This window comes from Astatotilapia calliptera, chromosome 6 (genome assembly GCF_900246225.1).
Source record: "Astatotilapia calliptera chromosome 6, fAstCal1.2, whole genome shotgun sequence".
NCBI lineage: Eukaryota > Metazoa > Chordata > Actinopteri > Cichliformes > Cichlidae > Astatotilapia > Astatotilapia calliptera.
Window position 1 is genome coordinate 18,267,982 of NC_039307.1, and position 27,172 is coordinate 18,295,153.

General features: G+C 39.9%; 1 protein-coding gene across 27 annotated transcripts in view; it reads right to left on the minus strand.

Moving 5' to 3' along the window:
- ptprdb (protein tyrosine phosphatase receptor type Db) overlaps window positions 1-27,172 on the minus strand; it is a 159,523-nt gene that overhangs the window by 14,587 nt on the left and 117,764 nt on the right. For 10 of the 27 annotated variants that reach the window (XM_026170790.1, XM_026170813.1, XM_026170792.1 and 7 more), the window contains 25 exons: window positions 26,428-26,445; window positions 24,607-24,717; window positions 23,607-23,618; window positions 22,883-23,152; window positions 20,887-20,996; window positions 19,843-20,040; window positions 17,948-18,073; window positions 17,645-17,792; window positions 17,414-17,562; window positions 16,405-16,549; window positions 15,289-15,591; window positions 13,977-14,170; window positions 12,123-12,149; window positions 11,406-11,523; window positions 10,539-11,126; window positions 10,052-10,146; window positions 9,169-9,425; window positions 7,037-7,130; window positions 6,089-6,313; window positions 5,830-5,990; window positions 3,826-3,837; window positions 3,405-3,517; window positions 3,275-3,316; window positions 2,670-2,767; window positions 563-686 (listed from right to left, as the gene is read on the minus strand). In XM_026170790.1, coding sequence (XP_026026575.1) covers window positions 563-686; window positions 2,670-2,767; window positions 3,275-3,316; window positions 3,405-3,517; window positions 3,826-3,837; window positions 5,830-5,990; window positions 6,089-6,313; window positions 7,037-7,130; window positions 9,169-9,425; window positions 10,052-10,146; window positions 10,539-11,126; window positions 11,406-11,523; window positions 12,123-12,149; window positions 13,977-14,170; window positions 15,289-15,591; window positions 16,405-16,549; window positions 17,414-17,562; window positions 17,645-17,792; window positions 17,948-18,073; window positions 19,843-20,040; window positions 20,887-20,996; window positions 22,883-23,152; window positions 23,607-23,618; window positions 24,607-24,717; window positions 26,428-26,445 — 3,738 coding nt within the window. The other 17 variants (XM_026170812.1, XM_026170798.1, XM_026170794.1 and 14 more) reach the window with 11 other exon arrangements.

Here is a 27,172-nt window from a genome sequence, read left to right on the forward strand (position 1 = left end):
CCAAATCCAGGAAAATGGGCACACCATGAATAAATCGGTAAACAGTCTAAATAAAGCACGATCACACGCTATCTCCTCAGATATTAAATTGGTCAGGCCGGGTCCAAACCAGTCATATGATGTGGTAAAACAGTGGGGTAAGACACAGCAGTTGGTTAGATGGGAAAAAATGATTGTTTTCATTGTGTTTACGTAGGCTCAGCACTTGGTTTGTGATGCATGGGAACAGCCAGTGCAGAACAGCTTCGAACTATTAACATCCCATCTTTCACGGATAGAAGCTCTCACGCAAAAGTTCACACAGTCATATACACACATGCACAGTATGACATAACGTACTACTTTGCCTCCACACCCAAACTCAAGAATCACAACTTCATGCCCAATTTAAAGCCTAGCCCAAACCATAACTCTGCAACCAAATCGTAAACCTTAAATGTGCCTGAGAAAGTGACCAGAGTGGCCTCATTTCCTGAAACCATTACCGTAGCCATATAAAGACGGAGGTAACAGGTCATGCACACCCACACACGCACACAAACACAGCGGAAGCGTGTCCTACCCTCGATGCTGGAGAGTATAACTCTGGAGTGATCGTAGGCAATGACGTTCGCGTAGCGGTTCTTTGGTTTGTTGACCTCCAAGTTGGAGTTCTCCCACGTGAACTGTTGACCAGGATCGACTGACTGCAAGACACGCAAGCGAAGGTCAAACAAAGAACAAACATCAACGAGAAGCTGTTGCAGTTATATCGTTTCATGTGGCTTACCACAGTTGTTCTGTGCTCAATCATGTTTTTGTTACCAGAAATATTTTGGCGTTATTAAAGCAAGTGGGTTTCAGACAGTGAGACTAGCATGCAGTCTGTCAAAAACATTAGATTAAGATAAATGGCCGTGGCACGAATGATTCACAGGACTTGCAATGAGGAAAAAACAATCTTGCTACATACCACTTTTAATCCCCGTATGATTGTAAGGTACGATATGCTGCTTATGCGTGCACAGCATTGGCTGATTCTCTAAAATCACACATAAGCACCAAGCATTAGCACTTAAAATTTACTGCTGGCATCGATATCGCTATCTCTTAAACTGAACCTCAACGTGCAAGAAATTGGCATCCAGAACAGGAAGATTTTAACAGTTCCAAGAATCTGAGCTCACAGGCACCGGGGCAGGATCGTTGCAGCAAAACCCACTGTTAAAACCAACAACAAACTGAAAATTAAGAAGGTATTATTGATACTGTATAGGAACGTGGGCAACCATGATATCCCTTTTCAAGAAAGACTTTCCACTTTCAAAACTAGCTAAAAGAGAAAGACGATAAAAGCGCAACCAATAACCCTGGGAGAGAGGGGATGGTTGTGTTAGAGCAACACATTAAGTTCCTAGAGGGTAATTACAGCAACCATTGCTGTTAGCTGGGAGAGGCAGACATGAGGTCATTATAGGGCTGTCAATGGAGAGGGACGAAGAGGAGAGAGCCAGAGCAATTTAGCAATTCTGATTATTTTACGACACATAATTATGGTTTGGTTGAGGAAAAAGTGGACAGGAGCGGTACTGGATACGTGCACGTATCTGTGTGTGTGTGTGTTTAAGACTGCTTTCCATGAGCAGCCGACATCATGTGTGCCTGATTATTACACCGCAATCATTTCTGGCCTCTCTCTCGCTCTCAGTCCCTCTTCCATCCATCTCTCTTGTTCCTTCGTTAAAGCTTCAGTACCGAACAAAGCACACAGTCATGCAGAGAGAATGTGAGGCTCAACAGAGTGGTTCCAGCTCACACCACAATTGCATACAGCTTCTCCCTCAATGTCTCCTCCATCCTCCTTTATCCTCTCTCCCAACACTCTCCGCCCCCCAAAAAACATTCTTGCTCTGTTTTTCTACTTTTTGCATAATGTGTCCTTGTCTTTCTCTATATACGTACTATATATCTGTCACACACAATTTGTCTCTCTTTTGCGGCAACCAATTAGGGCCTTATGCAGTCTCCTCCACCCAGAAGCCCTTGGCCTAAACACATTTTTTATGCAGGGAAAAGAAAACATTTTTACTCTTTTAACAGCTCTCCGTGGAGCTCATTGTAGCGCTATTTGCGACACAGCCATAATATTTCTGCTAATGTCTTTTTTTTGAGGGCCACAGTTCAGCACGAGAAGTTCAGCCACACTGTTATCTCCAAGCAAATGGCTTTTCTGTTGTTGTTCCACATTAACTCTTCTGTAAGTTGAAGGAAACTAATCAAGAAGCGTCTATTTTACAGAGAACATTTGCCTCTTGCATCTCTTGGCGAGTCTGCTCTCTGTGGCTGCCGCTTTATTTCTAGCTCCCCTTTTCTCCACCAGAGTGTAGAAATGAGGGGTTGATAACCATCTGGCTGTAAGCAAACTCTCTTTGAGCTTGCAATTTCAATTTTCCTCTTATATTTGTATAGATAACAACAAGACAGCAGAGAGAGGGAGATGCGCTCGATTTTGTATCGTTCGACGGAGACGAATCCAAACGTAACTTAACTGTATAGTCAATGCGAGGCTTTAAATCTACTCGCGCTCGCTATCAGAACTGGAACTGAGCAAGAGCAAGAAACGGCAGGTCAATGATAAATATGCGAGTGTGTGCGTGTGTTTATGTGCATCAGATAATCAGCATTCGTACCTCGTACTCTTGAGAGAACTTGAGATTGTCATTTGCCTTGAGGCGCTCAATGTGATCTGCCAGCTCAGAGATGGGGACGGGCGGGTGACTTGCCATGCCTGCCGAGCACAGAAACAGAAAAAGAGGCGGTTTTGATACACACACAATTGAACTCCTTTGGAGGAAAACGTTAAGAGTTAGGATTCTCAAAGGAGGTGTTGTTTAGTGCTCGGTCCATGGACAGTGGAGGAAGCAAATGGAAGTGTTGTCTTTTTTTTTTTTTGGTTAAGTGACCGTTTTCTCTCCAGGCAGACAGAAGGAACAATGTGCATGTTCAGAAAGTTACTGAGGCACAATAACATGTCTTCAGAGGATACGCACACTGCTGGTGAAGATTTAAAAAAAGGCTATGACACAGGCAATAAAAAATTTAGCATGATTTTAATTTTGTTTTTTTTCAGTAGAAGTATTCCGGAGGCGTTTGATGAAATGTCAAGCAGCTTCATCCTATACGGGATGGATGGTTAGTTAGCATGGATATGGAGAAGGAAAAGAGTAGAAAAAATGGAAAGACAGAAAAAGAAAGAGAAAGAAAGAAAGAAAGAGGGGGACAAGGACCAACTAACTTGACAGACGCCGATAACCGCGGTACACTGATACACGGTAGGCTGAAAAGGGAAACAACACCACAGTTAATCTCATCAACACTGGCCACATATAGCATATTTTGCATGTGGATATTTCTCCCCAATCTACCTGGAGTCTGGAAGTTGATTCTGCGTAGCTCCACAGGATCAGTGGGATGGTGGGAGGACATCGCTTTGCTGCAGGGAAAACTGCCCTTTCTTCCTTCAGCCTCGGCTCTTTTCCTGGAAGAACAAACATAATTTACCTCAACCTGATCTACTTAAAATGCACTTAAAATGATGGACATAAACCAGCCGATGCAGTGCAGCTGTCACTCTTCCCATACATATCTTTATCCAACACACTGAATAAAGTGAGCTTGGGGGATTACAAATGTACAATTCAGCCAGTATACTTCTAGTTAATATATTGTCAATAAAGGCACACGGCAATAATCCTGACTCTTCTGGGTTCAATTTTCTAAATGATTCTTTGCAAGGAAATTGTCCCCGTAGGACAGAGGAAATGGTAATAAGCAGTGTTTGTTTACCTGTCAGGTTTGCTGGATCCACGTAGGCAGACGTGTAGATAAAAGCAGAGACAAGGATGAATAACATTAGTGTCCAATCAACAAACATCAGGGACTAAAGCATTGCTGAACTCATCATTCTCTTCCTCTCATTTAAATGGATAGGAATAATAATATGATCTTAAATATGCAAAACAGCACCTCCTGTAGCTATAAAGATCAACAGTAAATCTAAACACAAAAGCTTTTTCACACAAGGACACTACATACATATCAACACCTAGCAACTCTGCCCTGGAATGGTACAGCTTAAGAACAAGTGTGAAATGAATAGCTAGAAATCACCAGGAGTTACACTCTAGGGCTGTACTGAGATTATGACCATCAAGGTTAATAATTTTGCGGAGCTGCATCAGTCACACTAATTATTCATGTGCATTAACTAACCTCTAGCTAGAAGATTGGCTGGCGAGCTTATCGTGAATAGTGCTAATGGGTGATAATGTTATCTTTCACTTTTCTCTCATGCTAGCTAACACTGCTCCCTATATTTGGCTTTAAATGGGCGTTACTGTGCAAATACTTTATTTATTTTTATTTGCAGTTTTCTTCAAAAATGGGAAATTGGTGCAACAATTTATTGGAAGTATATAAACTCAGTATATAAGACAAAAACAGACTTTGCTTCTAATGAGCTTGAAAGTCATTATTTGGTGTTGCCATCTTTTTTCCTCAAAACACACTCTTAGGCAGCTTTCTTGTAGTTTCATTAAGTAGTCGTCAGGAATAGTTCTCCAGGCTTCTTGAAGGGCTTTCAAGTCTCTTGTTTGGATGTTGGCTTTATTTTTGTTCCATTCTCTGTCAAGAGGATCCCGCGCTGCTTCAATATTGTCAATAATGACGTTCGGGCTCCGGGGAGGCCAATCCATGACTCATAGTGCTCTGTTGTCTGTTTTTCTCTCCAGGTTTGTTTTTGTTGCACTGGCAGTGTGTTTGGGCGTCATTGTCACGCTGATGGTAGTTTTCATGATTCCATCAATTTTGACATCACCAGCGGAAATGAAGCTCCGAACCATGACAGAGGCTGTTTATAACGAAAGATGGCTGAAAACAGTCATTCCTGTCACTCCAGAAGACCCGTTGCCACTGATTTTAGGTCCAGTTCTTTTCTCCACTTTTCCTTCCTTACGAGTGGCTTCTTGACAGCCACTCTTCAACTGAAGCCATTTCTCATAAGGCTTCAGCAAACAGTAGATGGATCGCGTGAAGGACCAGATGCATCTCTGAGGTCCTGGAAATGTTCTTATTTCTTAAAGACATCATTTCAGATGTTTTTAAACCTGTGCACTCGTCCAGTTTTCTCAGTTTTTTTAAGGGCAGCTCGTACACCATTATGAGATATGAAAAATGTTCAGCTAATAGCTCTTTGGGAATCACCTTAGAGGTGAATGACCTTCAGAAAGCCTGAAGAAGCATTGCTCATGACTTTTGCACAGTACTGATGATGACAGAAAAAAATACATATCTATGAAAACCTCAAATTTAAGCTTAGCTATTATTAGTATAAATAATTATAAATATTTCACCATACATTTAACCCACTGGTTTAACCTTTAAAGAAACAAGGAAATGCTGATTTTTTTATTCATTTAGAAATATAAATGATGTTCACACAAAATGATAGATCTGACAACTGATGTAAACGATAATAATCTGTATGCACATCTCTGAAAGAAAACTGACACTGTCTGCTGATTAGGATCTTTTTCTGTCACACACTGCTTGATAACTTGTAGGAAATATTCATGAAATGAACAAAAAAGATACATTAAGTGATGGAAATGGATAAACCCCTGCAGAATAACTGTTGTCCCTACTATAAAGACTTATGTGAAGCTTTAAATTCTTTTCTCCATATTCAGCAAAACTCAAAATCTCTTTTGTTTACAGCTTTCTTTGTGTCAGCATTCAAATGTACTACTGAACAGCGTTTATTTCTGTTTTCCTCCATCGTGCTGATCTTACCTCTTGAAGAGGAGAATGGCAATGACGATGCAGACAATGAAGATCACAGCCAGCACAGGCCCCACCACCCACAAAAGACCCTCCTCCTCATCAACAATTGGTTGAGGATCCACATATGATGATGTCACAGGATCAGAGTAAGGGCTGGTTGAATACATAGTCTGCAAGAGACCAAGGGTTTAAGCAGTTACACGTATAAATTAAACACCAGTGTACCCAGACGGTAGATTTGTTCGGGCGTGTTTGCATCTGCACTCACATTCTCGGAGAGGTCGAGCAGCGCCAGCACAAAGAAAACATAGTCTTGTCCGTTCTGCAGTGGACGGTTGCGAAAGTCGCCGTAGTTTCGGCCGTCCCCTAATGTGAATTCAATGGGCAGAGTCTTGAAGTGAGCGGTGACATAAGCCCTGGGATCTGACTGGCTAGCCTGTCTGCGGATGCGAAGGGCTCGGCTGACGCTGGTTCTGTTGATCTCTCTGAGGAGCTATGAGGAAAAACAAAACAGAGAAAATGAGCAGGCAGGTTCAGAGTTTAGAGGAGATGGGGAAAATTGACAGAAAGGAAACAAAGAAACAAAAAAAACGTCTGACACAAATACGTGACATAAAAATAGGACAACAACCTGCAAATGCTGGTTGCACCAAGTTCAAACAAAGGGCATGACCAGATCATCAGTCTGCTTCAAACTCCCCCCTCCCATCCCAACCCACATACAAAAAAACCTTCAGAAAAAAAGGTCAGTTTTGACAATTTTACCCCAAACAAAACCCTCATTATTGTAGAAACAATGGACTGTACAGTGCAATATCACCTTAGCCCAAATTTGTTCATCAACTGAATTGCTGCCACATTTATCCACTGAGACAGTAGGCGCCATAAAACTCTATTGACTCAATTGCTTTCAGAGCAGAATAATGAGGTGGTGAAGTCTTTAGAAAAAGGCAGGAAGTGGAATTAGATGGGAAATGGCATGTGAAAGCATTGTTTAGAGTGAGCAAGGAATGGATGGTTAGGCCGTTTGCCTTCACGTAACAAGGCACAGTCTGATAAGTCTGATACAACAGACAAAAAATCTGCATCGCATTTAACAGTTATTACCCCCATCATCCTGATTAACATAATCATTCCCCCCCAGCATCGGTATTACCTTATAACAAGTGTGACCATTATTTAGCTTTTTATTTTTCCTGCCTGCTGCACGTCTCACCTCATCCAGGTTCATTTGGTCAGGGTCCTCCCAAGGATTCAAGAATTTTCCCCCTCTCTGCTTCTTCAGCGGCACCACTACCACAAAATAACCCCTGAAACACAACATGCAACTGGGATCAGGCCTGAGGAAGCACACTCCAAACTGCACAGTTTCTTAAGAACCGTCAGTGTTCTGACATTTAACAGAATACTTTAAAAGGATTTCAGACACAAAAGTATGGAGGCATTTGATGTTACACTTTATTTATTCTCGATGTGTATGGAACATGATGGACACACCTGTCTATATAAAGACCCATAATTCACAAAAACAAGCCATTAAGTTAAGAAACTCTAAAGCCAGCAATTATAATATTGTTTTAAAGCACAGAAAAGGATAGGGGCATAAAACTTTCTAAGGCTATCAGTGGTACCACGGGCACGAAGGCCATGTACAAGGATAATCATAAGGATGGTTGTCAGGTCAAGTGGAATAACTGAGCAGGAATAGTCTTGGTCTGGAAAGTGACTTAAAACCACAAGATCATTAAACGGAACTTCAAAGGTGCTCTTCAAAGATGAAGGAAACTCCCTGGAAGTAGAACTCCATTAAACTGGCCTTCATGGTAGAGAAGCAAGACAGAAGTCACTTCTGAAAAATGCATATCAGAGCCTACTTGGAGTTTGCCAAATGGTGCACTGTGAAGTCAGATCTCCAAGCATCTGGCAAACACAATGCACTGACTCATATCATCTCTATAGTAAAGCATAGTGGAGGCAACATTATGACATTGCTTCTCTGTAGAAGGAAAAAGGAGAGAGGACAGAACTGTGGGGAAGACGCATGCAGCCAAATTCAAAAGTACAAATGTGTTGTTCACAAGAGCAGTCGTAACTTTAATTGCATAACAGGGCTAAATAAATGACCTGGACCTAAATTGTAGCCATTTAAATTTTTTCATAGATTTTTTATCCATTTAATTCTTTGAAAATTAATTTTATGAAAAGTTAAAAAAAACTGTAGTTACTCTCTGAGCATAAGAAAAAGTGGTTGGCAATTTCTATTACAAACAGACTCAGGCTGTTTCAAGTGCTTAGCTAAGCTAAGTGGCTGCTGGTGACAGAAAAGTGCTATTGATCCTCTCATCTAACTCTGGGTGTTATCTCTACTTTAAAAAGAGTATGCAGTATCTGACCATCAATATGATATACATTATACTAATATACATTAGTATGTTGCTGTAGTTGTAGCTGCTGTGAAACAGTATAGTACGTTGAAAGTGTGTGGCATCTGCTGGGAGAGAACTACTAATACAGTAACTAACCTCATGTTGAATCTGACAATAAGAATTTGTAAAGAGGGAATAGTATCCAAATCGATACGTATTTAAATCCAGTTTGTGTTTTTGGATTATTTTGACATTTTGAGTGACCATCTTGTAAACAATAAAAGAGTGGAAACCCCCCCCACCCCAAAACACTACTGAAGTGACAGAGAAAGACAGACTTCTGGAAAATAGCTGTGAGAAGCAGTATGCATATTTAAACATGTATGGCTATTTGGACTTTGTATCTATATTTATTATTGGTGCCAAAAAGCAGGTAAAATGTTCAGTAGTGGGGATTCTGTATAACTGTATATCTCAGATTTCTGTAAAGTTATTTATCTCATATTTCTGTATAGTTTTTCATATTTATATCCTGTACATAGCTTGTACTCACTACAGCCTGTACATACTTATAGTTATAGAATATTCACAACATACTTCATACCGTGTACATTATAACATACCATAATAGACCCATTTCTGTAATATACTCACATATCTATATTATTGCTAATGTATATTGTTAATATATCTATATCACTAAAGCACTTCTGGATGGATGCAAACTGCATTTCGTTGCCCTGTACCTGTGCATGTGCAATGACAATAAAGTTGAATTCTATTCTATTCTATTCTATTCTATTCTATTCTATTCGTTTGGCCTGTTGAGGGAGTTCTCAGACTTGTTGTAAGCTCCGAGACATAGTAAAATGACCTCACAGGGTCCATAGATAAATTGATACAAAGTAATAATTTAAAGCTTTCACAGTTGGTATTTAGGATAACAAATCCACTCTGTCTACATGCTTTAAGTCTTTCCTACCTGACTTTAGCTGTGGTCTGTACAGTCGGTAGCTGCACAGTCACCATGCCATCTGCATTAGTCTTTCCCACTACAATAGGTTTGGTTTTTAGGATGTCTGGAGCGGTGGTAGTAGTGACACGGTGCTGCAGGCCCCCAGCGCTGTTGGCTCGGTTGGTTAGCAGAAAAGAGTACTGAGTGTCTGGCTCCAAACCAGTGATCAGCTTCTGAGTTTGTTTGCCATCCACTTCCACAGACTGGCCCTTCCCATACAGGATCTGAAAACACCACAAATGCACATAGAGGTCTAAATAGGAAGCCTAGTTTTGCCTTACACTTAGCTGATTAGAATAAAATTATGCTTATATTGTGCAGTTCCTCCAATGGAAGTAGAAACCACAAAGGATGGATTGCACTGACAATGAAGAAAATCAAGTTGTGATGCTATTTTGTTATAAAAAATACCAGTTCATGAATATTTGTTTACCACAGACGTGAGAGGTTTTGATGTTCTATGAATTTTCTCTTCATATTTAATCTGTAAATATGTATCAAATGTCTGTGTATTTACATTTAACTACGTTATGACTCCAAGATGGAGTGAAAAGATTTTGACATAAATTGTGGCAATTGTGAGATAAAAGTAACAGTATCTTCCTTTGTCTGTTAAGGAGCCAGACTTCATTATCTTTTCTTGACAGGAAGAGTGAAGTTTCATAGATAATGAGTGGTTGGAAATATGATTCCTCATAATTAATCTGCCATATACAACTGCAAAACATGCAATTCTGAATTTAATCTCACGCTTTTATCAAGGTCCTGCTTTTTCAGCTTATAAACGTTAAACTGCATGAGGCACAGCTAATTTTTATACCTACTAACAAACAAATATACATCTCCTTACAGTGAACGGCTGGACAGGGTTCTTATCACGGATCTCCCAGGACAGCAGGACAGAGTTCTTCATGGATGCTTTTACTCTGAAGTTGGTGGCAAAAACTATGGGACGGGAAAAAGAAAAAAGAAAAAAAAGAAAGGAGTATTAATGTAGCCCAGCATTCGCAGTTACGGTCTCTACTGTCCAGTCCTACTGGTCTTACCTGCGTATCATTCTCTAGTACCAGCCTCATGCTAGTTATTTGCTCTTATTAACACACAGGACTGTGATTCCTGCCCAAGACCCAAAACTCTTACCTTGCTTTAGGAAAAGGATGTTGGGTCTAAGGCTACAGTGACAAGACAACGAAAAAGGACACTTAGGATGCAGCCACAAGATGTCTCATGTTCATGTGGGACTTTGCTTGATTTACTCTCAAATGTGCTGTTTGGAAGTGTGTCTAGCATCCTGAGCCTGGTGAAGATGGGTCGTTAGAATGTGAGTGTGAGCCTACCTTGGTCTAGCCGTTGGGTCCTAAATTGGACACTGGGGCTGTAAGGCCCAGGACCGACAGCTGTGAACGCACACACCCTGACATCATACACAGTATCGGCACTCAGACCCTCCAACAAAACACTCGACCTTTGAGTGGGCACCACAACCTCTGTAGCGTTTCCCCGACTGTTTATATCCTTGTATAGCACCGAGTATTTCAAAATTTTCCCATTTTGCTCAATCAGCGGGACTGTTTTCCACGCCAGCTGAAGCGAGGTGGCAGACGCCTCTTCTGAGATAATATTTTCTGGATATCCACTCGGGACGTCTTCTGGAGTAGTCACCTCTTTTACAGCCTCTTCTCCATAGCCCATCTTGTTGCGGGCTGACAGTCTGAACACATAGTTAGCACCCTTGTGGATATCCTGGGCAGTGTAGCGGTTTTCCTTGGGGGGAAACTCAACCACTGTAAAAGGGAGAACGTCAACGCGGCCGAAGGTGAGGCGGTACCCCAGGAGCGGGGTGGCTGGACTGGGAGGGGGGTACCACTGAAGCAGGGCCGTACCCGAGTCAGTGGCACTCACTAGCAGTTTGGGCTTCTCGGGCACTACGAGGGAAAGGAAAGAAACAGGAGAGAGGGAGAGAATAATGAAAAGAAAATTAGACGGTAATTACAAAGCACATTATTCATTACCTCGAGCAAAACTGCACAATACGATTAATACAGCACCCGTGGCTTCTTGTGGCACAGCAAGGTGTGAGACCATTTCAATGGGCAATAATTATCATTAGTGATGCCAAACTCTCAAAGACAATCAACTACATGTGTCGTTTATTTCAACCTCTGTGTCTTTGTGTATGGTTGGGTCTGTGCAGACACACTTACATGGCGGGGCGGTGCACACAGTAACAGGTTTGCTGCGAGCGCCATCGCCCTTGGCAGTGTAAGCCCCTACTGATACAGAGTAGGCAGTATCTGCCTTCAGGTCCCCAAGCACCACTTCCTGCAGAACAACAAAAAGCATTGTCAGCGACAAAAGGCCACTAATTTTTGTTTGTCCTCGGGATAATGAGCAGTCACTGCTCAACAAAAAGAGACTCAAGGAGGGTGCGGTTAAAGCAACACAAAGAGGTACAGCAAAAGCGTACAGTCTTTGTGCCTGACAGTGTGACTGTGCAGTTATTCAGCTCACTTCTGCACAAACAATATCAAGACATGTACGGATACTCTTGTTTAAATCATTTTTTAAACTCAAAATATTGTTTACCTACAAAGAAATTAAAAACTGATTTGTCTCCATATAAACACATATATTTTGTTAATTTCTTAGTATGTGTGTAAATCGTATATATAACAAGAATATTTTGGTGATACAAAAAATGACTCATATTATCAGTCATCTGTGGGTTTTTTTTTAGGTCCCTTTATTAAATATATTCTCTTTTCTATGTTCCTGGTGAACACGCAATACAGAAATAGAAATGTGTTCTTGCACGACGTTTAAAGACTTAATTTTAAAGCTCCAGTCTCATAAATATGACTCATCTACTTTTTTTTCTTTTTCTAACATCAAATAATATGCACAAATAAATGTTTACTCACATATACTGTTGAGTCATCGTATTCCCACTGAATGATGAAGCAGCAGGAGGAAAAAAAAGAAGAGAGAAACACATTATGAGTAATAGTCAAAAGGACTTTTTTTTTTATCTGCATTTAACAAAATCTCCAGTTTAATTTAAATAAAACGTAATAACACACATTAAGGCTGTTTAACCTTATCAGATTGTAAATCTTATTTTAGGAATTCTGTGAGTCAGGCTGTGTTCACATTACTTTTAGAGTTGCGATGGGAAAAATTCTCACATTTACCAGAAAACAAAACAAGAAGAAACAAATGCTTGCTCCACTTACTCGAAAGAGTAAGAGTCAGAAAATAGTTTACCCTTACTGAAAAAAGCGCATTTTTAATGTTGAGTTTAGATGTTAAAGATGTAAAGTACGATACTTAACACTGTGGTATTTTCTTTACCAACGGACTTTGGCTGACATGACATTTGCTTGCTTTTGCTGGCACATAACATGAGTTACTAGCTGTTATTACTACTTGGACATTAGTGGAGTTACATAACATGTGATGAGAATAATGATTTTGTTCTCACGTCTGTTCGCTAAGTGTTTAGCTACGGGTTGCGGACTGTTGACTTAGCACAATCAGGAGAAAACACTGATTCTCAAATACAAGTAAGCCCACAGCTGGGTGAAGAGATTTAGACAACAGAGAGGGTGCATTTAAGCAAAATTTAATTTGGATCCTTTTTAGTTGATGTCTCTATAACTGTTGATTCTTTAAAATTGTGGTGAGGGTTTGAAGGTTCTTTCATTTCTAAAGGGTAGAAAAAGTCTGACATTCGCCGACCTGCACAAAGATGGACCAGCTTGTTTCCCGTATTCATGCAAAACTAAGCGTACTGGTTGCAGGTATGAGATATTATACAGACAAATAAGAGAGTTAGCTTCTTATTTAGCAAATGTGTAGTCACTAATTCTGTTGTCATAGTGTTGTTTCCTGCTATTTTAGTAATATTGGATCCCTGTTTTGTTTTTATTGTTCCAGTAAAGCTCACCTTTAGTTTCACTATTTTATTTAAGTTCTAGCTCTCATTTAGTTTTCTGAATACCTGTGAAGTTGCTGTTCTAGTGTTAGTTTTTTGTGTGCTTGGTTCATATTTAATTTGAGTTAAAATTTGTCATTTTTTTCTTTCTAACATGTTTAGTTTCTTCAGTGTTTTCAGTTCTATAGTAATGTCGTGGCTCACCAGTGCTACCTGGTCTGATGTCTTCTTAGGTTTTAATTGTCTTCTAGCCATTTCCTGCTTTGTTGGGTTAATTTTGCTTCCTTTGCCTCTGTCTTGTTGTCCTTCTTTGCGCTTCTTTTTTTTTTTTTTTAAACTAACAGTTGTTACACATTTCTTGTTTTACTTTAAAAAGTTGGTCCTCTCATGTGTTCTTTTTCCTCCCTACTTGATTGTCCTCACCTGTGCTGATTATACACATCTGAGTCTAATCCCTAGTTAGTCCTCACTGACCTTTCTTCTGTTTGCTCTTTGCTGTTTCTTATGGTTCTCTTTGTGTTTCTGAACTTGTGTTAATGTATTTTGGACTTAAATAAAAAGCCTATATTGTCCTATATTTGGGTCCTAATTCCAGCACAACACCTTCTATGACAGATGGTGTTTGCACAATTGAAATAAGATACTTTATTGTCTTAATGGCCACATCGTGGTTTTTGACATCTGTATAATATGTCCAAGTAAACCTACGTGCTGCTGAACTGAGCTGACTGTGCTAATAATCAGCATTACCATGTAATATAATTTATCTCATAATGTTTTATATTGCATTTATAGATTACTTATTTACAGATTACCCATTAAGGTAATATTCTCGGGTTACCTGTGAGTCATCTATGAGGATGTCCTTGATGAATGGCTGACCCTGAGGTTCTCCGTAGTTCATCCTCACATAATGGACTTGGTAGCCTCGGATCAGACCGTGCTGTCTTTCAGGTGCAGGGGCTCGCCATTTCACCCTAACAGCCGAGGCGTTCACAGTTTCTGCCTCCACCCCTCGTGGAGGACCACTTGGAACTACAAATGCATTTTTGGATAGAAGTCAAGGGTCACAGATGATGGGCAGTTAAACCTCTCAGTTAAAGGCCTTCACTTTAGTGAAGTTTCTTTCTAGTAAAAAAAAAAAAAATGCTTTCAGGGGCAAAAACAGCCAAAAGCTAAAAAAAGGTGAAAAACTACAACCCTACAAAAAGTCTAAAACAGCTCTGATGTCAGGGAAAAAAAGTCAAAATAGTAAAAAAAATGAGAGCGCTTGAGGAAAAACATGGAGGAAAAAAGCAGTGGAGGATAAGAAGCAAATGTAGAAAAGATAAGAATGGCAGATAGAAAAGGATTTGTTGCCAGGGGCAGATAAATAGTGGCAGGCAGTCAAAGAGAAAATACTGTTATCAAGAAAAACCTCTCCCGTACTGCCAAGAACTACACTTCTTTCCCCAAAAAGCAAAAATATACAAAAAGAAGGAAAAAACTCCAGCCACCTTTATCTATTTGACAGACCCACCCACAAGCACAAAGAGTACTGGAATCAAAAATATAACAAATTACTCTAGATACAATAAGACACTGCACTGGTTTAACATTAGATGTATCAAAATAATTGTAAAGGTACTGGAAATGATTTGGTAGGACAGATTACTGGTGAGAAAAGCCAAGGTGAGGAAAGATTGAGGTACACCGACAGCCTTGTTATTGTTAGAGGGGACTATTGCTAGCTTTCGACAGGAAAATCTCAGCAATCCTTTTAGTAAAAAGAGGGGCTTTTAGAAGAAAGGGAAAGGTGAGGAAAAAAGATGCTGGTTCAAAAAAATAAAAGCGGATAATGCCAGCTGCTGCAGGAAAAAAGGGGACTGCTGCTGACAAGAGAAAGCAGTGGTGAGGGAGATTCTGTATGTTGGCAGATTCTGGTGGTTACAAAGGAAAAATAAAGAGGAGGTTTTCACTGGAGGGTCTGACAGTGGTTCACAAATGCATTGTCCGTTTAAATTGCAGCTCAAGAACAGAATAAATGAGTTTACTGGCCAGTAGAACAAGCTTGCTGTTAGTTTAGGGTACTGCTTGGTTAGTAAGTTAGAGGTAGCGACTATTAGTAGGGAGGACCATCCTATTTTTATTTGTATCTTTTGTTGGAAACATACCATCTTCCTCAGTGCGGATAAGAAGCTGTAAACTTTCTGGTCCATCCCCAGCTTCCGTCTGTGCCCTCACGGTTATGCCGTACTCAGTCCATTTCTCTAGGTTTTCCAGGAGATACGGAGAACTTTCCGGAGAAATTCCATCAATTCTTTTTGATGTTTTGTTGCCCTCTGTAGTGGCATACTGGATGGAGTATCCTGTAATGATGCCGTTCTGAAACTCCACAGGTGGTGGTGCCCAACTTACCAGGACGCTGGTAGAACTGGGACTGGTGCATTTGATGTCCTGGGGAGGTGCTGAAGGAACTGATTGGCCAGTTTTGAGGAGGCACAATAGGGGTTGTTTGGGTAAATGTTATTTGGTTGTGTGTACAAGTTGTTATTGGTGGGTGGAGAGGTGAGTGGAGAAGTGAGGTTTGCCATGGGGGTGAAATTGAGCAGATGAGAGACAGAGAGCAAAAGACAAAGAAACACAAAATGAAAAAGAAACTCTGGAGAACTGAAGCTCTTTTGAAAAATGACCATAGAAATTAAAAGATGGTTGAACAGAGATACTGAAATGATGGGTGTCAACTTCTGTTTGGTAGCAATGTTTGATTAATGAAAACGAGTGAATGACAAAAACACTGACTAGAGCTTGAAACACACATACCTTCCCATAATTTGTCCTTACAGCCTACAAGCCTCTGTGGTCCATGTTGGACTTCTCATGTCTATCTGCCAACCTCGTCTTACCTTGTTTTACTGAGTCTCTTACGGACCTCAGATTGGTAGCCAACAAATGAAGTTTTTCTGGCAATCTTAAAAGAATTGCTTAGTACTGTATGCAAAATACATCAACTAAAGCTAAGTTCTTGAAATAATTATTGGTCTTTTATATATTTGTTGAAATATCAATTCTGAGGTCAGCTCCAGCTATGGTCTTGATTCATGATGGCCCCTTTTTGACAATGCAACAATGCCACATATGTGTCTAATTAAAATTGCAGCAGAGAAACCTACGTGATTTAGCATTACATGTATTTGCTTTTGCATTGTCAAAACTGGATCTTGTTTCTCTTTCACTCTCACAAACACCTTCACACTTTCACACACTGCAGTCTGTGCAGGTAGACCTACGTGTCTGTGGTGTGTCAATGGACACTTCATTGGTATATGCCCCAATTCCATTTTTGCTTTTGGCAGCTAGCTGGAAGGTGTAGGTGGAAAAGGGCTTCAAGTTCTTGAGCAGGTAGGATGTGGCGGGCTCAAAGCTCACTTTTTTCTGAAGGGACAAAAAGACAAGAGTTAACTTTTTATAACTAGATCAATAACGATATCAAATTAGTATCACTTTACACAATCGTATTTGAATTTGTTATTGTCTATCCACCTACCAATGTGATCAGAATTTTAGGGACACTCATTAAGGGCATGGATGTCATGGTATCTTGGAGCTTTTAATGATTTCTTTCAACTTTTCATTTTTTCAGGTGACTGATTTTACAGCATACATCTTTAGTGACTGTTTGCTGAACTGGCAGAATTAGCAGAGTTTGTTTGAAATGGTTGGTTTCCTGAGACAGAACTGGCTGATCCACAAATTTTCAATAGAGTTGATGTTGGGGCTTTGGGAAGCCCTTCCAAAAACGTAACATCAAACATTTCAAAAATGGTTTTGATGTGTGTTTGGGATCATTGTTCTGTTTCTTTACTCGTTTTTCCCATTGTTTTAAAAAATTGGTCAATCCAACAACTGCTGTGAAACTAATCCATGTTATGCGGGAAAAGAGAAACTACCAGTTGTAATCAGTCACGATCACCAATGATTAAAAGAATCAAGATTCAAATTGAGCCTGTTTGCGTGCCCTGTTGAGCCTGTGTGGACTCGAGAAATAAATAAATCATTAAATTCAAACTTGTGCACTCAATTCATGTTTTTTAAAGTCATTAAAGTTTTCTTTTCTGTACAATCATACCACCCTGAAAACTGAACAGTTCAAAGAAAACATTCAACGTCCAAAATGATCATGACATTCATACCAATGATGGGTTTAGGTAAACTTCTGACCACAACTTTACCTATAAAATTATACATTTATGAAAACAGCCCATTTAGTGACAATTTTTTTTATCTCCCCATCTTTACCTCTTCTGTGTTGTCAGCTCGTCGGTAAACAAGTTCATATCCTGTAATCTGGTTATCTGGGCCACCCTGGGTCGTTGGAGCCACCCAGGACAACAGGATACTGGTTTCAGACTTTGCCTCACCCTTAAAATCTAATGGTTGAGAAGGAACTAAAGGGGAAGAGGATTGTTTAAAGAACACTAAGACTACATAATCTTAACCATTATATGCCATTTGCTTCTCTTATTTTACCTCCAGTCTTGGCTATAATCTGCAGGTCCTGGGACAAGGGGCCATCTCCTACAGAGGTAAAGGCCAGCACTCGGATGTAATAAGTCTTGTTAGGAGTCAAATCCTGGATGGTGATGAAGCTGGATCCACGCACCATCTGCTTCTCCCACTGCACAACACCGGTGCACAACACAATGCATGAATGCAAGCAGGCACACAGATACACTCTCATACCTTATACATCTTGGCAACACAAGTTATCATCTGTTATGCATAAATAGTAACAATAACAATAAGCCAAACCACACACACAGGAATACACACCTGGTTCACTGGCAGCGAATTGTCAGAGGTGTAGTACACTCTGTAACCAACCACCTGTCCATTAGGTTCCTCAGGCTCATCCCAGTGGATCATTGCTGTTGTGGCGCTCAGCATCCGACCTATGACCTACAAATAAAAAGAGTAAAATTAAACACCAAGTGCAAAAGTGACACAAATGTGGAGAAAGTTTAAACCTGGATTCTGCTAATAGGCAACAGGGGACAGTTTATGTGGTTGCCAAACGGACAATGATCGCATTTAAGTCTATGGGGAAAAGACCCTTCATCTATAGAAGGTGTACGTTTTGGTTGACATGTCAATATTGCGCGTGTGAAAGTGCCATCGCACTACCACCACCATGTTTGACTATTGGTAAGTTCTTTGTATTGAAATGCTGTGTTAGTTTTACACCAGCTGTAAGAAGATTCAGGTCTTCAAAAATCCAACTTTTGTCTCATCAGTCCACAGAATACTTTTCCAAAAGTCTAGGAGACCAATAAGATGATTTTTGGCAACTGGGAAACGTTTGTGTTCTTTTTGGTCAGCAGTGTTTTTTCCTTGGAACTCCTCCATGGATGCTTCCCCCCCCCAATCTCTTTCCATGTTGAATCTCGAAGACTGACCTTAACTGAGACAAGTGAGCTGGCAGTTCTTTAGATGTTATTCTGGGTTCTTTTGCGCCCTCCTGGATAAGTCACCGATGTACTCTTGGAGTAATTTCGGTAGGCTGGCCAATCCTGGGAAGGTTCACCACTGTTCCAAGTTTTCTCAATTTGTAAATAATGGTTTACATCAGGGTTCAATGGGGTCCTAAAGCCTTACAAATGGCTTTGTAACATCTTCCAGACTGATAGATGTCAGTGTCTTTGTTTGTCAGCTATTATTGAGTTGTTTGTAGATTGTGGCACAATGTGTTACTTTAAAAAAAGATCTTTTGGCCTACTTCATTTTGTCAGACAGGTGTCAGATATGCAAGGGGTTTCTTGATTCAGCAGTCCTAGAAGTAATCAGGTCTGGATGTGGCTAGTTCAACTGAACTCTTTGCAAAAACATGATTAATCACAATTAATTAATAATTGAAAAAGGAGGACTGATTACTTTTTTGATGCAGAACCTGGGAAGTTTGGCATGTTTTTTCCATAAAGAAATGAAACCATTGTGTAAAAACTGCATTTTGTATTTACTTATCTTTGTCTAATATTAAAAGTTGTTTGATGATTGGAGAGATGTAAACATGACAAATATGCAAAAACAAAACAAAAATAAAACTAAGAAATCAAGAAGGGGGAAAAAAGTTTGTCACAGCACTGGAAAACAGCACACACTGAAATGCATTAAAATAGAGGTTACATAAATGCATCCTCATATTGAACCAGAAATACCAATTTGTATTTATATGCCTAACTAGTCAAGTTGCATATTACATCCATATCTCTCTACATGTAATATGAAATGTTATGATATGTAAAATGTATAATATGTGAGGTGAAGCCTTAGAAAAATTTGGTCTCTGACCAAATGTAAATGATTTAAAACCCTATATAAATATAAGAAACATGTATTTTATAGAAAATTATGATGATTTATTTTGGCTAAAATGCCATCACTGTGATATTTTATCCAATTCCACATTTTTGTATACCATAGTTTGCAATAATTAGTGAAATAAATCCTGGTATATGGCCCTTTGAACAAATTCTAATCATTCCAGTATGTATGCTTGTACCAAATTTGAAATTCCCTCAAAGCTTTTATGAGAATAGAACAGGATGGACAGACAGCTCCAGCAACGGCTGTCTCAGAGTCAAAAATAGCCTCGATCCATATTTGGAAAGAACATTTTTATCGCTGTAAAAACTGCTTTCCACTTTGTCAAATAAAGGCATCATCCTGACCTGGCGAGGAGGCGAGGAGGGGGCCTGCTCAGCTGTGCGAGCCTCCACCACCTCGCTGGAGGGGCCCTGACCAATGGTGTTGACAGCTGCCACCCGAAAGTCATAGTGAGAGTAAGGACTCAGGCCGCCCACACTATAGCGTGTTGTAGCAATGCCATCAATCTCTTTATAGGGGTCCTCTGAGCCTTTGGCGCGATGCTAGATGAAACAAGAGATGAAAAGGGGAAGAAGAAGAAGTACAGACTGAATTCAAGCTGCAATAAACAACTTTGTATTGAGTTAACAGCTACAGCTGTGTCTGTATACATAAATACATCAAAACTATGTAAAACCATACCTGCATCTACTCATCTAGATTTACATTGAAATGTACAGAGTGAAATTTGGCAATTCATGTTTCATGCAGGAGTCCTGCAATTTAGAAAGTGAGTATTTCAATACTACTGTTAACCATAGTACTGTTAATTCATTCTCTTTTATGAATTTACCACTGTCAGTAGGGAGTATTCACAGGACACCAGATTTACTTTGAACACTTCGAGGGAGGTTATTAGTATTGGGAGAAACAGGGATTCCTGCCTTCGCAGCCATACTAAGTAGGCTTGAGGCCAACATAATAACAGTTTATATTGATAAATCCTAGTGCTAAGACTCTGGGTATGCAGAGAATGCAATAATTCATAAATAGCATTTTTTATTTACAACAGAACATAGAAAACATGACATTTTCTAAATCCTTTAACGATATTATTTATTCTAGATAATGAGTCTTTACACGTTTACATTGAGGAACATTATTGCGAAATTGTTCCACGTTTTGTATTTTTAATAAAATGATAAAATGCCTCAATTCAAGCTTTCTGTGCATTGTTCTGAAAATATTGGTTTATGAGATCTGGAATTCACTGGATTGTGTTTTATGTATACAGCATTATACATCCCAAGTTTCTTGGAATTCGAGTTGTATAATGTGTGTCTCAGCAATTTGTGTACATATAGTGCTGTGAGGGAGGTAATGTTTACGTGCTTACAAGTCTGTTATACCTGTATGATATAGTAGGAGACGGGTTCAGGGTTTCCAGAATCCCAGGTGAGAGTGATGCTTGTTGCAGTTCTCTCTGTCACCACAGGCATGCCAGGAGCCTTTGGCAAAGCTGAAGTGTGGAAAAAAGACGAGACATATTTTATTGTTTATTGTAATAGACAGCTGGGCAGAGACACGTTTAGCACTCTAGTGCATCACCTCTTTTTTAAGCGCCCCAAGCAACATTTTCTCAGTGTTTCTTGATAGGATTTAAGCTGCTCAGCAGATCAGGGCCTTCTTTGTCATATATATTTTTTTTTATTAATTCTCTAAATATTTTGTCTTGAAGAGAAACACGCAATGAATTTAAGACCACTTAACAGCATTTTACTGCAAAGCTGTGCTAGTTTAATGTATAGACATGGCTTGGTATTGTCTTGCTGACAGAAGTAAGACTAGTTTACTGGTAGCCCACAGGATGCAGTTCTTGATTTTTTTTTAAAGAAGAATTTCATATTTTTGACTGAGTCTTACAATCTTACATGAGTTCAGGCCCAGAACTCATACAGTGTAACTCGTGCAACTCTTTCTGGATTTTTGTCTTACACTTTTCATGTTTATTTATTCATTGCATGGTGAAGTCTTACAGTAGAAACCATGACAAGCATTGTTCATTGAGCTCAAAGAGAGATTTTCACAAACCCATTAGGTCAGTTTTTAATGTAGTGCCACTTGAGGCCATTAAGATCATAGTAATTCAATATTGTTCTAGGTCTTGTCCTTTGAGTACATAGATTTACCACAAGCTCTTTAAATTTCAACATTTCTTTTTAATTTTTGTAATGACAATCCCCATTTTTCCTTCTGAAAGACTTTAAAAGTCTCTATGGATGCTCTTTTCATACAGTATATCATTACATTAGCTACCTGTTACCCATTTGCCTAAATAGCTGAAAGATACTCCAACAGGCGTTATTCCTAAGAACTTTCTTAAAACACAAATTTTCTTTCTTACCCCTGTTCCAACTTTTCTGAGAGTTACAGGAACTCAATTCAAAATCAGCACATTCTTCACAAAGTAACTACAACAGTAAAATCTCAGCTTCAGTATTTAACACGTTTTTTAATACAATACTGAGTTTAGATTTGCACATCACTACACTGTCTTTTGATTTCCATTTGCTTAAAGCAGCTCCCCAAGGAATAGAGTTGCATTTGAAACCAAATTAACCCTCTTGAAATAATTAAGTATTCAAACTGATACAGCTGTTACAGCAATAAAAAAGAGCCTTTTCCAATCTAAACCATAACAAAACAAATCTAACTAAATCTCATAAGTCCATGTTACGGCCCTAGCAGGGCCTCCTCCTGAAGTTGCCTGTGTGGGCGTGTCCTACCATCTCTCCTGCCTTAGGTGACACCTTTTTCTTTTGTACAGCTGACTCTGTTCAGCAATTAAAGGTATTTAAGGGCAGAGAAAGGTGAGCTCTGGCGCCAGAGTGCCATGTGAGTGGTTGCAGCTAGTTAGCTGTGTGTTTGCACTAAGTTAGCTGTGTGAGTGTTTGGAGGTTGCAGCTAGTGACATTGTTTTTTTGTGATTGTTTGCTTGGTGGAGAGTGTTTGGTTACTAACCTTTTTTCTGGCTTCCATTATAATAGTTTCCTCTTAATTTTAATTAACTGTAAAACATGTAGTTGTCTTTGTATCTGCTTCAAATGTATTCAGTGACTATTTGTCTGCGTCCATATAGTACAGAACTGCATCTTTAGTGTGTTCATTAGATGCACTCATTACTTTCCTCTTCAATACATATTTTTAACATCTGTATATAAAGGAGCTCTCATACAAATAAGTTTCTTTACTGTCTTACTTTTTAATTCTTTTGTAATAAAAATACATGTTAAACAGAGAGAAAGAGAGTACTGCAGTTCTGCCTTATTACAAAGTCATAAGCAAAATCGCCCTCGATTAAGGTTGGTGTATAACTCTTTTGTTCCTATCCTTTCCACTACTCACCTTTAACTATAATCTGTGCCACTGCCTCAATCACACCTAGCGTTGACATGGCAACGCACGTGTAATTGTTGGACTGGCGTACGTCAGTCAGTTCTAGTACATTGCGGCCAATGGGCATGTCGTCCTCTGGCGTCAGGTCTTCTGCTCCCAGCATCCATTTCACATATGGCATGGGTGAGCCTACCGCCACGCAGGTGATGTTGACGTTCCCTCCTGGCATGATTTCGCTATCCGCCGGAGGAATGGAAAAGCGAGGGGGGACACGGCGCACTGGACCAAACGGCAAAGAAGGCAAGAGAAGACAAACAATTACGATTTAATGATTGTGCAGAGCGGCGGAGAACAATCAGGAGGTTTGAGCTCTGAGATAAAGTTTTATGACATTCAAGTTAGAGTACAAGCATTTGAACAGTCTGGTACACTACCATTAGGGTGCATGTGATATCAAGATGTTTTATTAATGTGAATTTTAAAATTTTATGAACATAAAAGACAGAAAAAAGGAGAACAAAAATCACAACACACACACACATGCATTCACATGGAAAAACAGCACATGGTATATTACTCTGGAGTAAAATGTACAGGCGGGTTTAGACTTTCAGTATTGCACACAGCCCACAGCTGAGCCACACAAACAGAAAGTGTCAGTTTAATGGAAGAAAAAAGGCAAAAAACAACAACTCAGGACTCGAGAGAACCACTCGGTCGTTACAGTACCAACCTTCTCGCAGCTCTGCAGTGGGAGATATGACATGGCGGGAGGAGGAAGAAAAGACAGGAAAATGCAAAATATCAGAAAGAGAATACAAGACAAAGAGAGATATGTTAGACAAAAAGAGCTTTGCAAGGTGGCAAAATACAGAAAGGACAAGAGAACGAGCAAGGAAGGGCAAGAACGTGTGAGGGGAGGACAGGAAAGAAAAGGAGGCCATACATGGCCAACGTTGGTGAAAGCGTTCCTGTTTAAGGCAGGCTCCTCTGCCAGCTGTCTCCATAGACTGCCTGTCAAACACTCACTGAGCAGCTCTGCAAGATTTCCCTGGCCCTGCAAGCACTGTTAGACACACATCACTGACTGTATGCTGTTTGTGTTTATGTGTACGTGCATGTGGATTTTATATATGACATAGGTGTGTATCCTAATGTGTGTGAATTCAGTGTTTGCTATGTATCCCCATGAGCCATGTTGGAGTCAGAAAAAAAGAAAAAAAAAGATGCTCCACTGTTTAAGACCTTTTTTAAGGGGTGGGTTGAAGGCAGACAACAGAGCAAAAGGCCCCAGGAATAAAAATGTCTCCGAGATTCAAACATTTCGTGGGTATGCGTGTGAACGTGCGTGTGCTGAAGGAGCAGAGGGGAAGACAGCGCCTGAGGAGGTGAGATGCCTGTCAGATTTGGAGAGAAATACAAGTTTTAACCAGACAATGATTTGGTTTTTCTCTGAGGTCTAAAGGCTAAGAAGGCAGGGCAAAGAGATAAGTGACTCGAGTGAAACATTTAGGCCAGCCTTAAGAGCGCTCATTCTTAAACCATCCAGTTTCATTGCTCGATAGCTAAAAACTATAAAATATAGTCTACTTAAAAGCATTGTATCATGTTAATAAATTAGATATATTCCTAATATAGGTCTATCTACTGATACGTGTGTGTAAATTTCATCTCATCCACACATAATCATTAGAATTGTTGCATCATCATAAAAAAAGTGTTCAAACTCTTACCTCTTACATAAAGGTTAGCTGGGGTGGAATAACGTGTCCCATCCCTGTTGGTAGCAACACACTCATACTTCCCCTGGTCTGACTCCTCACTCATCTCTATCTGGAGGGCACCTGGATGCATGGAGGGACGGAGAGGAAGAGCAAAAAGATAAAGAGAGGACAGAGAGTCACACAGACAGACAGACAGAAGAAAGAGCAATCACACAGAAGTGGAAGACATTAGGAATTTTGATATAGTAAGTATATACATTAACATATAAATGGTAAAAAAAAAAACTGCAGAAAGAATAAGAATAAATGAGTCTGTGGGGATTTTCAGAAAACAAACAGGCTGAACTCATTCTGAGGAAAGTAGGGGTACAAACAGAGCCAAATCTATAGAGCGACTTTAACAAGTTTCTACCACTTTCAGCAAGAATCTGCCCAAAACAAGGGTCAGCTTCCTGATTTCAAAATATGAAAAAAAGAAAAAAGAAAAAAAGAGAAAAACAACCCAAAAGACCAAAACAAAACCTACAAAAAAGGAGAATGCGGTCTTCATGCAAAGCAAATGAAACAAACAGCTAGAATGTGCAGAAATCCGTCACTGTATTTTGAGAAGAAAAAAAAATGCTGAAAATTGAGATGCAGTTACATTAAGCAACAAATCATGTTTCATTTTCCAAGGATAACGTCTGACAAAAGATATTGCCATGGCAATAAGATTTCCCCAACCCTTTCGGATCCACCAATGGGATCAGGAGTGTGATGTCAATTTAAAACACACCCAATAAGGAGGTAAAGACATCAACCGACCTCCGTCAAGGCCAACAGATGGGAAAAAAAAAAAGAACGACATACGCAAAGCCTTGGGAAGGGACCGATGTTTTCTCGCTCCCTGAAAATAGAAAAACTGTCAAAAAAAGAGTCAACCAGAGGTTCTTTAAAGATGGTGTGGTAAGGCAAAAAAGCGCCCATAAAAACTTTATCAAAAAAGTGGTTGTTTGGGGCTTTTTATCGGTAATGAGAGAGGTAAAGAGAGAGGTAATGGTAAAAACCATGAAAGTATGTGTGTTTCTGTGTGTGTGCGTGTGGAGATTTGAGAATTTATGTGTGCGTGTGAGCGCACTCATGTTTGCAAGTGTGTGTCTGAGTCTTTGCCATCTGGACTTTTCAGCCTGAGCGAATAACAGCTGGGAGGAAAAACAAAACTGGGACGTTTGATTGGGCAAATAGAGACAAGGTAGAAGGAGAGGCCAGGCCAAGCTTAGGTCAAGACCTCTGAGAAAAAGAGAGAAAAAAAGAAAAAAGAAATTCAGGTCACAAAAATTTAAAAAGCAACAAACAAACAAACAGAGGTAGAAGTGAGTACGCTTTTTCACCTCAAACTAAGCAACAAAGAAAGAAAACCAAGTTGTAAACATATCATGCGTTTGATTGGAAACACGGTCGATGTGAACGGTGGTTAAACTGATGGGTACGAAAGAGAGATCACAACATGACGAGGAAGGAAGCAATGGACTTCTTTGTTACAGAGTGAACGCTGAGGCTGAGATGGAAAAATTAAAGTGTGAAGAGGGGATGAAGGATGAGAAGAGGGGAGGTGACAGTCATAGTATAATGAGTTGCTTGCTCAACTCCAATTCCTCCTCTTGCACCTACTGCAGATCTGAAGCAGTTGGATGAGTTTTACCAATGTCACAGAGTCTTGAGTCTTTTGGACTAAACCCCATATTGATTAACCCACCCGGGGCTGCTTTTCAGATCTGTGAGACAAGTAGGAACCAGGGGTTGAAAAGGAATCAGGCCACTGTGTCATGTTGGTCCTCCCAGCAGTCTTACCTCGTATGGGCGTGCCACCTGAGTGGGCAATGAATGCACGAGATTAGAGAAGGAGAAGAAGAAGAAAATGTTAGTACCACAGAAGGAGAAGGGGATAAGGGAGGGAGGGACTGGGGGAAGGGGGGGGGGGTGGGGAGTAACTTGGCAAGGAGAAGAATCAAATTAGAGAGAAAGACTCAAAATATAGATCCTTACAGAGCGAGAGGAAGAAGAGGCATAAAGGAAATAGAATAAACTAAGACAGAATAAGCCTGAGAAGAGGAAAAACTGACCTGAGATAGAGCGATAGACAGTGACAGAGCTATAAGGAGATGGGTTATTGATTGGACTTTATTGACTTGTAGCAGGGGTGGATGTGGCTATAGGAGAAGGGTGTCTGCACTACACTCATCTGGGTGTCTAAAAAGTGTACTGGCGAACTCTAAGTCCATTAACTACTATGAGCTTTTAACTGCTCTTGTCCTCTAAATGGCTCGAAACCAGGTTTAATCCTGCTAGTTGCAAAGTGTGTTAAAACCTCTATTAGATAATGCGATATTTGCCCCATGCAAGGCAAGCACCCGCTATTTTAGTTCGTGGCTTCTGAGTTCATCTGAGCAGTGACTTCCTAGTAAATTCACTCTTAGCCAGTCACATCACAGGTCTCTATTCTCTGAAACAGCTGTGCCAATTACAGTGATGCATGATGACAACAGCTCCAAAAACAGCAAGAGGCTGATTAAAAAATGTTATTATTGTCTGGGTG